Genomic DNA, 13,104 nt, shown 5'->3' with positions numbered 1-13,104 from the left:
CCTAAAAATACTTCAAGGTGCAATGAATCTAATAGTGTCAAATTTTCTCAAAAATTCGTTCATTTAGTATAGTTTGCGGGGATTTAAAGTTAAATCAAAAAAGAAAAAAATGGGCCGGCCCATTAAAGCCCACCGGTCAAACCGGCCGGTAAACCGGTCGGTAAACCGGTAAAACCGGCCGGTAAACCGGTTGCACGGGAGCTATTGAATTTGAATTTGAATTCAAACCGGTCAAACCGACCGGTAAACCGGTCGGAACCGGTTGCACGGGATTTTTTGAATTTATTTGAATTTGGATTTGAATTCAACCGGTTTCCACCGGTTACCGATCAAACCGGTCCGGTAAATCGCTACCGGAGGGCGGCGGTTTGACCGGACCGGTCGGTTCGGTTAACCCTGGTCGTGCGAGCGCCGCCTGGTCGGTGCGTGCCGAGGATGAGCGAGCCCGGCGTTTCCGGTTTCTGCTGCTGCGTTTCCCATGCCGTGACGGAAGGGCCCCGGATGGCCCATGGACTTCCCGTGGATAATAAGGAGTCTTTTGTGGGCTGAAATTAGTTCAAGAGGTTCCTTTTTTTTTTGAGAAAAGCTCTCCCGTGGATAAGGAGTCATTTGTGGGCTGAAATTAATTCCAGAGATTTTTTTAGAATACATATCATCTGAGCATGTTCTACAAGTCTGTGCACAAGATACCGGAGATCACATCCAAATTCCCAAACAAGATATTTTATAAATAGAACAATCCATCCACTAGAATTGCATCTCACATCCCATCTTAATCTGAAAACATGGCATCATTTTCAGGTGCTGATTTCAATAATCCAGAATGGACCAAACAGACCGAATGCATGCGAAAATGTACTAAAAGTGCAACGATGAACACGATTTTTGGAGAAAAAAAAAGAAAAGAAAGAAAACAGTTAACAAGACATACTGTAGCACAAAAAATTATGAGCTAGCATTATCAGCGAGTAGGAATAGCTGACATCCCAATATTACCTAGAAACAACACTGCATTCCCAATAGCGGAGTCATAGCTCAATCTTTTATGTTTTGATGGCCTAGAAATAATTAGTATAGGAACAAGAAAGCTACATTTCAGGTAAGGTTTCATGCCACTTTGAGTGTGTAGTATGAACATCTTTGCCATTGACTGGGATCTTAGTCGAATTATGTACAAATACCACATGCCCACAAACTTCGGTACCTATTACGTTTACAGTCAAGCACCAAGCCACATCTAAATCGACACAGATACGGTGTTCAATCTCAGATAAACCAGTGTCATGTTAAGTCTTATTGTCAAGATCTTAACTTTCTCAGACACTAGGAATGTTGATGAATGGTGGCATACTGAACTTCATTTCAAGCTTTGCACTGATTCTGAGCCAATCCAATCTAGCCCCGCTTTAGCAGCCTGGTGTATGCTGTTATGCTAGTGGTAAACTCTAGAGGAAACAACTGAATGTTTTAAACATACAAATGGTAGACTGAAAATTAAAAGGTGCCATTACTCAGAAGGTAACAGCTAAATAACTGATAACAGCACACTGAAGCAGGGCAAACATGAAAGGAACACAAGGAGGTGGAAGGTTCATCTAAACTATACTACATTGTTTTTTTTTTTTGCGAAAAGGAAGGAATTATATTACCAACAGTGACAACACAGTACAACCCCAACCTTTTACAGCCAAGCCCCTGAAGGAACTGAAAATACTAAACGCACTCTCAGCTGACAGCGGCAGCCTCGCGTCGTCCTTCTTCCCGGTCACCGGCGACGCACACCTGCACCAGGAGCAAGCCCTCCTCCTCCAGCACGCTGGACTCCATAACTTTGGTAAGCCGAAAGAGCCGGCGCTCAGGAAGCACCCAAACACCATGAAGACGATGAAAGAACACGGCCATCCAACGAAGAGAAGGAAGAGGAGCTGAAATCCAGCACCGCCGGCGAAGGAGACCGGCGGCCGGAACAGTAGTCTCCCGTTGCCAGCGCCACCGCCAACAACGCAGACAAGCCACCCGTCGGGGAAGGCCAGATCTCCAACCTTTTCGCAAAGGAGAAGCAAAAGGCTCACATGCAACTCACCAACGGAACCATCGGAGAAGAAGCAGAGCAAAACGAGCCGCGCGGCATCCTGGAGGAAGAGCCCGCCGACGACGGCCTCCACACCCAGGAGAGACGCCAGCACAACAACGTCCCCACTCCACGAGGGGAACTTTATTGGCCTCCGGAGCAACTCCGCCGCAACAGCCACGATCGCCGCCTCCGTCGCTCCCGGCAAACCAAGCTCCGCCGTCAGCGATGACGGCAAGCAAACCCTAAGCGTAGAAAGAAAACTAACTACCCTATAAACACCCGCGCGACGAATCCCCGGATCCCCACCCTCTCCGGCGCCGGACCGGCCGCCGGAGAGGAGGGGATCCGGCGGAGTCACCATCGGGACCTCTGTTCGCCTCCGATTCGCCCTCCTCCTCTCCCGACTTTACTGTAAAAGAGTTCCATGCTGGGAGTGAATGATGCAGTCGCCACTATGGGGCACTATAACAGACCAGATACTGGTCAATTAATATTGCAGGGCCTGGCACGGGGACCTAGCCGCATTCTTTCATCACGACCGAACTTTTTTTTTTTGAAATATTCATCACGACCGAACTCATGTGCGGGTTCAATCCTCATGCTGTTAAGATGACACATGCCAAAAGTCCCATCGATCTGCTGACGATAGCCCATATATACCGCGTCGGGGATAATAGAGGGGAAGGTCTCAGTGGAGACGGGCACGCACAGTGTTTCACCCACGAAAACCGCCTGGCGGCCGGCCAAGGCTCCTCAACGGCACCAGCCTCTTCCTAGCAATGTCCACCTCAATCATCTCCATGAAGCCAGTGGCGCCTCTCACTGTGAATAGCTCTCTATGGCTGTACCTGTAAGCTGCCCTGCCACCTAATAATCGATGTTTCTGTAGTACCGCATCAGCAACAGCCTCCCCACGTGCCTGCGCCGACCAAAAAGGAATAGATGTTCCTGTACCGAAATACCGAATGGCGAGGCAGTGGCTGCAACTGCAACACATAGACAGATCCCTCTGGGGAGGAGAAGTAGCAGCGCCCTCCAAAGGATGCCAATGACTGGAAAGCAATCCTGCCGTGCCAGTCGAACAGCCTGTGCGACGCCTCACCAGGGCTCCCCAGTGTCCACTGCTCATCGCCGGGCTTGGCAAAGATGACGTTGTGCATCGCGTCCCTCAGGCAGAGTACGAGGGAAGGCGGGGAAGTACTGTCGTCCAAGCCAGCGCCGTCAATCAAGTTCGGCATGATAGCGATCTGTTTCGAGAAATGCATGCATTCCGCGCTGCGAGACGTGGCCGTCTGCTGTCCTCGAGTTGTTTTGAGCCACGTCTAGCAACATTGGGCCAGCCACCAACCGCGGCCCAACTACCACGCCACGGGCGCGGGCTCCCTCCCCCCCTTCACTTGCTCGGCCCGCCACAACGCTCGTCTCTCTCTCTCTCTCTCTCCACGAGACCACGACCAACCCCTGCTCCTCCGGCCACGCTGCGAGCGGCCCCCAGCCCCCGATGGCGTCAACGGTGGAGATCAGCCACCTCTCCTTCACCTACCCGGGCATCGACGGCCGCCCGCCGCCCGGCGCGCCGCCGCTTATCGAGGACGTCTGCTTCTCCCTCGACGCCGGCCAACGGTGCCTCCTCCTCGGCTCCAACGGCGCAGGTAATTTAAGCCCCCCCCCATCATCGCGTTTCCGACCTTCCTTCTCCTTTCTCCCGGCCGTTCTGGTGTTGATTGGGCGCCGCGGCTGCTTCGTTGTCCGTGTGGTAGGCAAGACGACGATCCTGAAGATACTGGGCGGGAAGCACATGGTGGATCCGAGCATGGTGCGGGTCCTGGGCAGGTCCGCCTTCCACGACACGGCGCTCACCTCCTCCGGCGACCTCTGCTACCTCGGCGGCGAGGTGAGCTAGTGATTTGAGAAATCCATCTCCTCCTTTGTCCGTTCTCCTATTTCAATTTCGATCCTGGACATGTAATGGGATGTTCCAGTGAATATAATCTCTGTCAATTCTGGTGCAGTGGAGACGCGATGTGGCCTTTGCTGGCTACCAGGTGAATATTCAGATGGATATATCGGCAGAGAAGATGATTTTTGGTGTTGCTGGTGTTGATCCAAAGAGGAGAGATGAGCTTATCAAGGCAGGTTAACTCTCAAAACCAGTAAAATTTTCGTGGATATATCCCCATTGTTATCACGGAGCAGCGCTCATGTCATTTTTCAGATACATTTTTAGAAAACTGCCCTTTCAAGTTGTCACATAGTTTTATGCTAATAACCGATTAGTTCTAGGTATTTACTAGCTCATTCCCCAATAGAACATATGTTTATTCAGTCCAAATTTCTAATGTGTCGAACGGTTGTTTGGCATGTTGGGATCAAATTAAGTTATTTTTAATCTAGTGCTTCCACAAACTTTTCCCTGAAATTGTGTATCCCTCGTTTCACATGGCTAGAATATGTTAAGTTGGTGACATTTTCTCACTGGTCATCAGCAACCGGGAAACAATAGTTTTGGCTATTTGTGTAATGGTTGTGCCTCAAATGCTTGCTGTTTTGGATTCAACACTTAATTTATGAAGAAAGCATGTAACATGCGTCATGCTTATAAATGCAGTACCATTTATGAAAGCTAATCAATATCACAAATAAGCATCAATGTATCTGATTGCATGATGCATTGTTCATATTTCTGTTGTATTCATAACTGGGCTTTGGGGATTAGAAACACCCAGTTTCAAATGCAAACTGTCATTGTGCCCTGGGAAAACAACAGAAAAAAAAAACCTTAGTATCAATGTCACCTTTACCTATGCAAACATATGGGAAAAAAACACTTAACTTTATAAGCTGAACGAACTTAAGCGTCAAGGTTAAATGACATTGCACTTCAATTTTGTTGATAATTAGGTGAGATTAATATCCTTAGTCTCGAGCTCCTATTGATTTTTTATATGCTTAGCTTGCAAGTCTTGACTTCTTTGGAGTATGTGTTGATTCATAATTCAATAGACCTAAACTTTAGATAAGTCAATTATGTCCTTGGTCTGCATAATGGCTTGTTTTCTTCATCTTCCTTGCTGTTACGTTTCAGATATTAGACATCGACCTTTCTTGGCGCATGCACAAGGCATCAGATGGTCAGAGGAGACGAGTCCAGATTTGCATGGGACTTCTTAAGCCATTCAAGGTTTACTTTCGTTTTCCATGTCATTAAAAGGATTGATCATGTTTCCATCCACTCGTTGAGATGTTAATAAAGGAAACCGCAATGCAGGTTCTCCTCCTTGATGAGATCACAGTTGACCTGGATGTGTTGGCAAGATCAAATCTGTTGACATATCTTAAGAAGGAATGTGATGAAAGAGGTGCAACAATCATCTATGCCACACATATTTTTGATGGTCTTGATGATTGGCCAACACACGTTGTAAGTTCTCATGTATCTCAGTATTTATAAGCTCAAGTAATTCCTGTGGAGTTACGGACATAATTATAATTATTCTTGGTTGTATTTCAGGTTTACATTGCTCATGGGAAGCTGCAATTAGCACTGCCTTTGGAAAAAGTGAAAGAAATGAGCCAGTTGTCTCTAATGGTAAGTAGCATCCATCCATATGAACCAGTTAGCTTTAGCACACCATGGTCATTCGTCAGATTTGCGTTTGCATTTCAGAGAACTGTGGAGAGTTGGTTGAGGAAAGAAAGAGACGAGGACAGGAGGAGGAGAAAGGAGCGAAAGGAGAAAGGCCTCCCGGAATTCGACAAGGTTGTTGAGGGTAGCCGGGTTGTAGGTGATCCAGCAAAGAGTGCTGCCAGAGTCGTAAACAATGGGTGGGCAGCAGGACGGCTCACCTCAACGATCGCAGGAGAGGAGAACTTCGTTTTCAGCTCTAACAGCGTTCTTAGACAATGATATTGTTTTGTAATTTGCTCTTCGTTAGTTTAAAATGGTGAATAACAGTCTTGTAGACCCAATAGATACATTATTGGAGCAGTAAAGGAGAAATGTTCTTTTGTTTGCACTTGGATTTGCATATTTGCGCTTCTGTATATGTATGCAACAATATAATTGGATCCCACGGTGTTCAATTGTTCATATTTCTACAGGGGCTACTTGTTAATATTTCCCATTTTACTTTCACTGTGATCTAATTTGCAATTTCTAAGGTGTGGTTCTTTTTTTTTTCTCGAACACGCAGGAGAGCAGCGTATCTTTGTATTAAGAGGAAAAAGGGTTGGTCCAATTACAATAGACAGCACATCACCTTGGACCAGAGTGAGGGCTGCAAACTCAGTAGACTGTTACAAAAAAGAGCCTAGGATCTGACCACACAGCACCTAACGTCCTAAACTTGCTCAATCACCCTTCCTGGGTTCAGGGCAGCAAGCCCCTTAGCCCCAGCAAACCTCCAAAGCAGGGATTCATCCTTGAAATCCTGGAGTGCCCGCAGCAGATTTGGGGTCATCCCATCAAAGACATGCATTCCTATGTTTCCATAAAATCCAAGCTCCAAGAATGCATTGGGAGTTGAAGCCCTTCCTATGCTGTTTCTGTAATTTCTTCCAAGACCTTCTCCACCAATCAGCAAAGGAGTCAATGCTACGACTGGGCGTCAGGTGGGATAAGTTTAAAGGTTGCAGGACTTCAAACCAAAATTGACGCGCGAAAACACAAGAGGTAAGAATGTGCTGAACATTTTACTCTTCTTGGTCGCAAAGCGGGCAACGATCCGGATGGGGAAGACCTCTTTTTTCCAGCCGGTCTGCTGTCCAACATCGATTACGAATTGCTAACCAAACAAAGGTTTTGCATTTGCTAGGGGCCCATGACTTCCAAAGTCGCTTCCAAGGTTCAAAGGTGATGGAACCAGCGGAGAAATTCCTGTAGGCTGATCTGGTAGAATATATACCTGAAGCTTCGAACTTCCAGTGATGAATATCATCTGTGGTGTTGAGCACGAAGCCAGCCATGCTGTCCCACAGCTCAAGATACTCCACGAGACCACGCCAACCGAGTGCGCTTCTGATGTCTCTTACCCAAGTATGATCTTGCATAGCTTCAAACACAGTTCTTGTTCTTCGTAATTTCAGAGGCACACAATTGAAAATATTCGGAGCTAGATCCTCCAAACAGCAACCATGAAGCCAGCGGTCAGTCCAAAACAAAGTGTTCTGTCCATTGCCAACAGTGGTGACTATTGATATTGCAAACATGGCTGACGTGTTAGGGTGCACCGGCACCTCAAGACCAGCCCACGGCCGATCTGGTTTGGTCTTCTCAATCCAGAGCCAGCGCATCTGGAGCGCCCACCCCATGATTTCGAGGTTGTGGATTCCTAGCCCACCAAGATCAATCGGTCTTATGACCTTCTCCCATGCCACTAAACAACTGCCCCCATTAATATCCTTCCTTCCCTTCCATAAAAAATTTCTCCTGATCTTGTCAATTGCTCGAATAAACCACTTAGGAACTTTGATAGCCACCAGCAGATAAACAGGTATGGCAGTGAGTACGAAACGTACCAAGACCGCACGACCAGCTAGTGTCATTAGAGAAGCTTTCCACCCTGGTAACTTGTTGGCAATTTTCTCAATCCAAGAAAGCAGGTCGCATTTTCTCAACTTCTTATCAGATATGGGCAGACCCAAATATGTGGTAGGAAAACTGGAAGTTGTGCACTGTAGGGTACTGCTGACTGCCTCCACAATTTCGCCTTCACAACGGATGGGGATCACACAGCTCTTTTGTAAGTTTGTTTGCAAGCCCGAGATGTCCCCGAAAACTTGCAAGAGGTTTTTAGTGAGCTGCAGGTCTGCTTCTTCAGGGCGAATAAAGAGTGCCACATCATCTGCATAAAGTGACAGAAGCTGACCGGTGGAGTGTAACGGTAGGAGGAGGCCTTCCGCTTCTGCTTGGGAAAACAAGCTATTTAGAACATCCATGACCAAGATGAATAGCATGGGAGAAAGAGGATCGCCCTGGCGAAGACCGCGCTGATTCGAAATTATTTCCCCCGGCTCACCATTAAGAATAACTTGTGTGGAGCCTGACTTGAGAAGGTTGGAGATAAGATTTCTCCAAACAGCACCAAAACCCAAGTGTTCCAGGATTTCAAGTAGGAATGCCCAAGCAACTGAATCAAATGCTTTAGAAATATCTAGCTTCAAGAATAAACTTGCAATTTTGCGATGGTGGAGTACCTTGATTGTTTGCTGTACCAGCATGAAGTTGTCATGAATACATCGGCCCCTGGTGAATGCACTTTGGTTGGTTGCAACCAATCTGTCCAAGAAAGGAGCCAAACGATTCGCCAACATTTTGGTTACGAGTTTTGCGAAACTGTGAACCAGACTGATGGGGCGAAAGTCTTTTGCTTCCAAGGCTTCCACTTTCTTGGGGATTAGGGTCAAATAGGCTGAGTTTAGGAGCTCTAATCTCCTTGCATCTCCTTGCTGGAGAAAGACTAAAGCTGCAGTGAAATCAGATTTGATTATTGGCCAGCAGGTTTTGTAAAAACGACCAGTGTACCCATCAGGACCTGGTGCACGATCAGCGGGTAAAGATTGGATGGCCCAGATTTCATCTTCTGTAAAAGGCTGATCGAGATCAGATAAGTCAATCCCTGCTCGATGAAATGCTGCCAAGTCGAAGGTAACAGCCCTGGTTCTTGCCTGCCCCAACACTCCATCAAAGTGCTCAAACAAAATTTTATGTTTGTCCTCCTGGTTAATGGCTACTTGATCTCCATCCACCAATTTGGATATGAAGTTCTTCCTCTTCCGAAAACCAGCTTGTTTGTGGAAGAAAGAAGTGTTCGCATCACCTTCTTTAAGATAGCGGACCCGAGATCGGAGACGAGCAATCGTTCGTTCCAGGGAGGCAAGGAACAAGCAGTGCTGTTTCAGTTTACATCTCAGCCAATTTTCATCACTTGACAGTGCTCGGTGGTCTTGGGCCATCTCTAGACGATGCAGAATATGTCGGGCAAGGGCAAGCTGAGACTTGATGTTCCCAACCTGTTTCTAACTCCATGATTGGAGGGACTTTGTGAGGCGTTTTAGTTTAATTGAAATTGTTTCGAGCGGACAGTTGCAAATAACCTGCTCCTCCCAGGATTGCTGTACTGCATCATAGAACCCCTCAAGTTTCGGCCAAAAGCTCTCAAAGTGAAACCTCTTCTTTCCCACAATGCCTTCTCTAAGACCCAGGATCAACAGACAATGATCTGACATTTCAGTAGCATGACTCTGCAGCACATTCTCGTTATGAATTTCTTCCCAATCATTTGTACAGAGCACTCTGTCCAGCTTGACAAGCGTTGGAGATTCCCGCTCATTAGACCATGTATACTTTCTCCCCAACAGTGGTATTTCCTTTAGTTCAAGATCGTTCACAAAGCGACGAAATCTCCCCATCATAGCTCTGTTGATGTTCTCATTGCTCTTATCTTCCGAGCAGTAGATCATGTTAAAATCTCCTGCCAGCATCCAAGGTCCAGGGCAATTAGCTCTAACTTCTCGGAGTTCCTCAAGAAAGGCCAGTTTATCCACATCCCGCTGGGGGCCATATACCCCAGTGAACCACCAAGCTGGATCCTCATTGTTACTAAACAAAACAGAAACAGAGTGACGATGAACTCGGTGATGATTTACCATGAAAGATCGGCGCGATCAGAATACCTCCTCGTGTTTGTTGTGCTGGCAGATAAACAAAGTTGGTAAAATCACGACCAAGGAAGGATATGACGTCACGTTCAGATATATGAGCTAACTTAGTTTCTTGGATGCAGACCACTGCAGGTCGTGCATCATCGACTACTTTCCGAAGATTATCCCTCCGTGCCTTGTCATTCAGGCCCCGAACATTCCAAATCAGAAAACTCGATATATCCATTGATAAAGAACCAACAGACCTGACCAAGAGTACAAGTAACAGAGGCAAAAAAAGACTCAAAACATTGTGACTGATCCAGCAGCCACACGTGCTTGCCCATCTTCTGGAACATCCCATCCAAAGAGAGCTGACAAAGCAGTGGCATGATCTCGGCCAAGAAGGTGGTTATAAAATTTTGCATAATTGATCAGAGTTTCTTCAGTGATCTTGCCTTCCTCATCTGCAAGACCAAGTTTCCGGCATACAGTAGAGGCTGAAGCATAGTCTGTTTCTGGAGGCAGGTTGGCGATCCAACGGCTGCGGCGTGGCAAACTCACAGGGCCTGCAGTCTTAGTTCTTCTCTTCGGGATGCTTGGTACAGGCACTAGGGCGTCCACATTCTTTGTGATTTTTTTGATGAACTCAGTCGCAGGAGTTGTGGGTTTCTCTGTTTTCCTAGTCGTCCGGCTATACACGATAAGATTATCAGGGAGAACCCTCGGGGCAATCACCAGATCCTCGGTTGTGTCAGCGGACGAACAAGGCTTGGGCACCAAGGGCGCAACCTCAACAGTCACGCCAGCGCTGGTCGCGGGGGCTGGAGGTACACCGACACTAGCCGCGGATACGGCCAGTAGAAGAGGAACTTCATCATCAGTATTAGGGGCAACGCCGCCACCGGCTGCCACAGCAATGTTATCATCTGGGGCCTGATACAGAGCTGCAGGAGGCGCGCTCGTGAAGGTCGCAGGGGGGCGGCCAGTGGCGTCGACCTCTTCATTTTCTGGAAACGCAGGGGATCGGCATGCGTCGTCATCATTTTCTACTTCTGGAATGGTAGGGAGAGGCCCGATCAAGGAGATTACAGGGCCCCTGCACTCGTCCACAAGAGGATCCTCCACCATAGCATGAGTAGAATTGTCTGGCTCCAGTATCACGTCCGCAACAGCCGCCGGAGATGAACCTGCGCTGACCTCCGGGGGCCAGCAAATGTCGTCGTTGATGTCCACGTAGGCTGCGAGTATATGTTCCGGAGAGTCCACACGGGCCGAGGTCGGGGGTGGAGGCGAAGCAACCGACGCGACCAACGCATCAATAGGTTGCGCGATCTCGGCGATCCCCGCAACCACCGCATCAAATGCCGCGACCACATCCAACAGGGGTGGCTCGATCGCCGCAACCGCATCAGTAATGGGCAGCCCGTTCGCCGAGACAGCCTCGGAAACAGAGACCTCGGCCCCCCTGGGGATAGGCGCGACAGAAAGTGCGGGAGCCGGAGCGTTCCCTCGAACGAATTCCCCGCAATCAACCGATGTCGGGCCTAGCCGCGTGTGAACCGAAGCACGTTGAGCTCGGGATGGGGCGGCGCCATCTTGCGCCACCTGCGCCAGAGAAGAACGCCGCCCGCGGTTCTGGTGGTCCTCGTCCGCCGGTGGAGGGGGTGGAGGCAGAACATCAGCTGGGGCCGGGCCGTCGGGTGTCGTCACAAAAATCAAGATGGGGTAGGTGAGGGTCCGTCGATCTCGAGCATCCCTCCCGCCCACGACGTCTGGCTCCGGTATCTCAAGGTCGATCATCGGCGGAATGTCACTCGGACTCGAGCACCAGGCAGCCAGGCGGAACACCTTCCTTTGGGTAGCCGTCACAGGGTGGAGACCGCAGGGGATGCAGCAATCACTCAGGATTTGTACCGCAACTTCCAAATCCCAGGCATGCGCCGGAATTCCCTTGAGATCAATCTCCACCGCGGAGGGAAGAATTCTGGCCGAAGAGTTGAGGAAGCGTGTCCAGCGCTTGACGTGCAGGCGACCGGGAGGAATAAGGAACGGCCTCCCGTCGTTGTAGATTCTGGTCGCAGTAGGCTCGTCCGGTGAAATCAAAAGGTAACTCGCCGGCCCTAAGGAGTGGAGGGCCAGCAAGCCAACCTCGATCTCGAACCATTGAGCAAACGCCGGGATGATGGAGCCTTCAAGGTCGCCGGGGTTGTCCGCAATCACAGAGATGACCAGCGCCCGCTCGGCGAGACTCGCCTCCTGCTGATCAATGAGGACCGAACGTCTGATCATGCGGCGTGGCCGCCGCGAAGGGCCAGCCGCAGGGATCAGGCGATCCTCATCGCTCGAAGCAATGTGGTGAGAGTCATCGACGCCACCAGGGACAGGGGACGGCGCGCCACGGTTTCTGTGCCGTTTGCGGACGCGCCGGCGTCGCTGCGCCGGGGCGCCCCTATCTCCGGAAGAGGCTGGCGCGGCCCCCCCCCCCCAGAAGCAGCCTGGATGGGCGCCATGGGAGCTTGGACGGGCGACGCGACCACCGGGCGTGGCGCAGGAACAGGCCGCCAGACCAGCATGCGCGGGGCGGTAACAGGAAGAGCTGAGCGGCGTCCTTAACAAACGTACGAGCGATGCCCTGTCTTCCGGCAGTGGAAGCACCGGGTGCTAGACCTGCAGGAAGCCGCTCGATGTCCCGGGGAGAGGCAGTTGAAGCACCGCCCCCGGAGGTCGACAGGCACCGGACGAGGAGGGCGGCGTGCGAGACGCCCCGCCGCCAGGCGCGCTTTCCGGCTGACAGTAGGCAGCCAACCTTCGGCGTCAGGCTCTACAACCACAGCCGGAGACCTCCGTGCTTCAGGATACACCACGAACTTGACCACGGAAGGGCGGGAGGAAACTGCGGATGGGGCCGAGGCCGCGGCCGCGGCCGCGGCCGCCGGAGCAGCGCCCTCCAGCAGCACTTCCTTGAAGGTAGGGGAAGGGTGGCCACCGGACTTGCCCGTGGGCGGGGTATCCCGGCTCCAGCGTTGAGCCTTGTTGCGCCCGGTTGGCTCACTGGTGGGAGTCGCCGACACCGCCACCGGCACGGGGGAAGGCGACAAGGCGGAGGTGGCCGCCGGGCTCGGGGTGAACGTCGGCGGGAGGCTGGTGGTGGCCGCCGGGCTCGGGATGAGCGACGGCGGGAGGCTGGTGGGGAGGTGAAGGGGTGGGGAAGAGGAAACGGCTAGCATGGCGCCTGGGGGAGGTGGGAATGACGGGAAGATGATGATCCAACTCTCACAGAGCAAGAAACCGACGGAATCAAGAAACAGAAATCCACAGCCCCCCGCCCTGATCGGGCCTCCAGGAACCGCGGAATCTTGCACGCGAGGTGTTAGGGGAGAGGAGAT

The 13,104-nt window shown here is 50.4% G+C and overlaps 1 protein-coding gene across 1 annotated transcript; it reads left to right on the top strand.

Moving 5' to 3' along the window:
• The first annotated feature begins 3,485 nt into the window (after nucleotides 1–3,485).
• LOC120652568 (ABC transporter I family member 20-like) lies at nucleotides 3,486–6,174 on the top strand. Its single transcript, XM_039930433.1, has 7 exons — nucleotides 3,486–3,726; nucleotides 3,835–3,968; nucleotides 4,087–4,206; nucleotides 5,160–5,255; nucleotides 5,343–5,495; nucleotides 5,586–5,663; nucleotides 5,742–6,174. The coding sequence occupies exons 1-7, from the start codon at nucleotides 3,576–3,578 to the stop codon at nucleotides 5,979–5,981; spliced, it is 972 nt and encodes a 323-aa protein (XP_039786367.1). The 5' UTR covers nucleotides 3,486–3,575; the 3' UTR covers nucleotides 5,982–6,174.
• The last annotated feature ends 6,930 nt before the right edge of the window (nucleotides 6,175–13,104 follow it).

This window comes from Panicum virgatum, chromosome 9K (genome assembly GCF_016808335.1).
Source record: "Panicum virgatum strain AP13 chromosome 9K, P.virgatum_v5, whole genome shotgun sequence".
Classification (NCBI taxonomy): Eukaryota; Viridiplantae; Streptophyta; class Magnoliopsida; order Poales; family Poaceae; genus Panicum; species Panicum virgatum.
Note: the sequence above shows the minus strand (reverse complement) of the source record. Positions and strands in the feature narration are given on the sequence as shown.

Bases quoted from the DNA above. Each gene is read 5' to 3' on its own strand.
- LOC120652568 (XM_039930433.1), top strand. From the start codon at position 3,576: ATGGCGTCAACGGTGGAGATCAGCCACCTCTCCTTCACCTACCCGGGC. The intron at 5,256-5,342 runs GTTTACTTTCGT...ACCGCAATGCAG, and splicing joins GACTTCTTAAGCCATTCAAG to GTTCTCCTCCTTGATGAGAT. The intron at 5,496-5,585 runs GTAAGTTCTCAT...GTTGTATTTCAG, and splicing joins ATGATTGGCCAACACACGTT to GTTTACATTGCTCATGGGAA.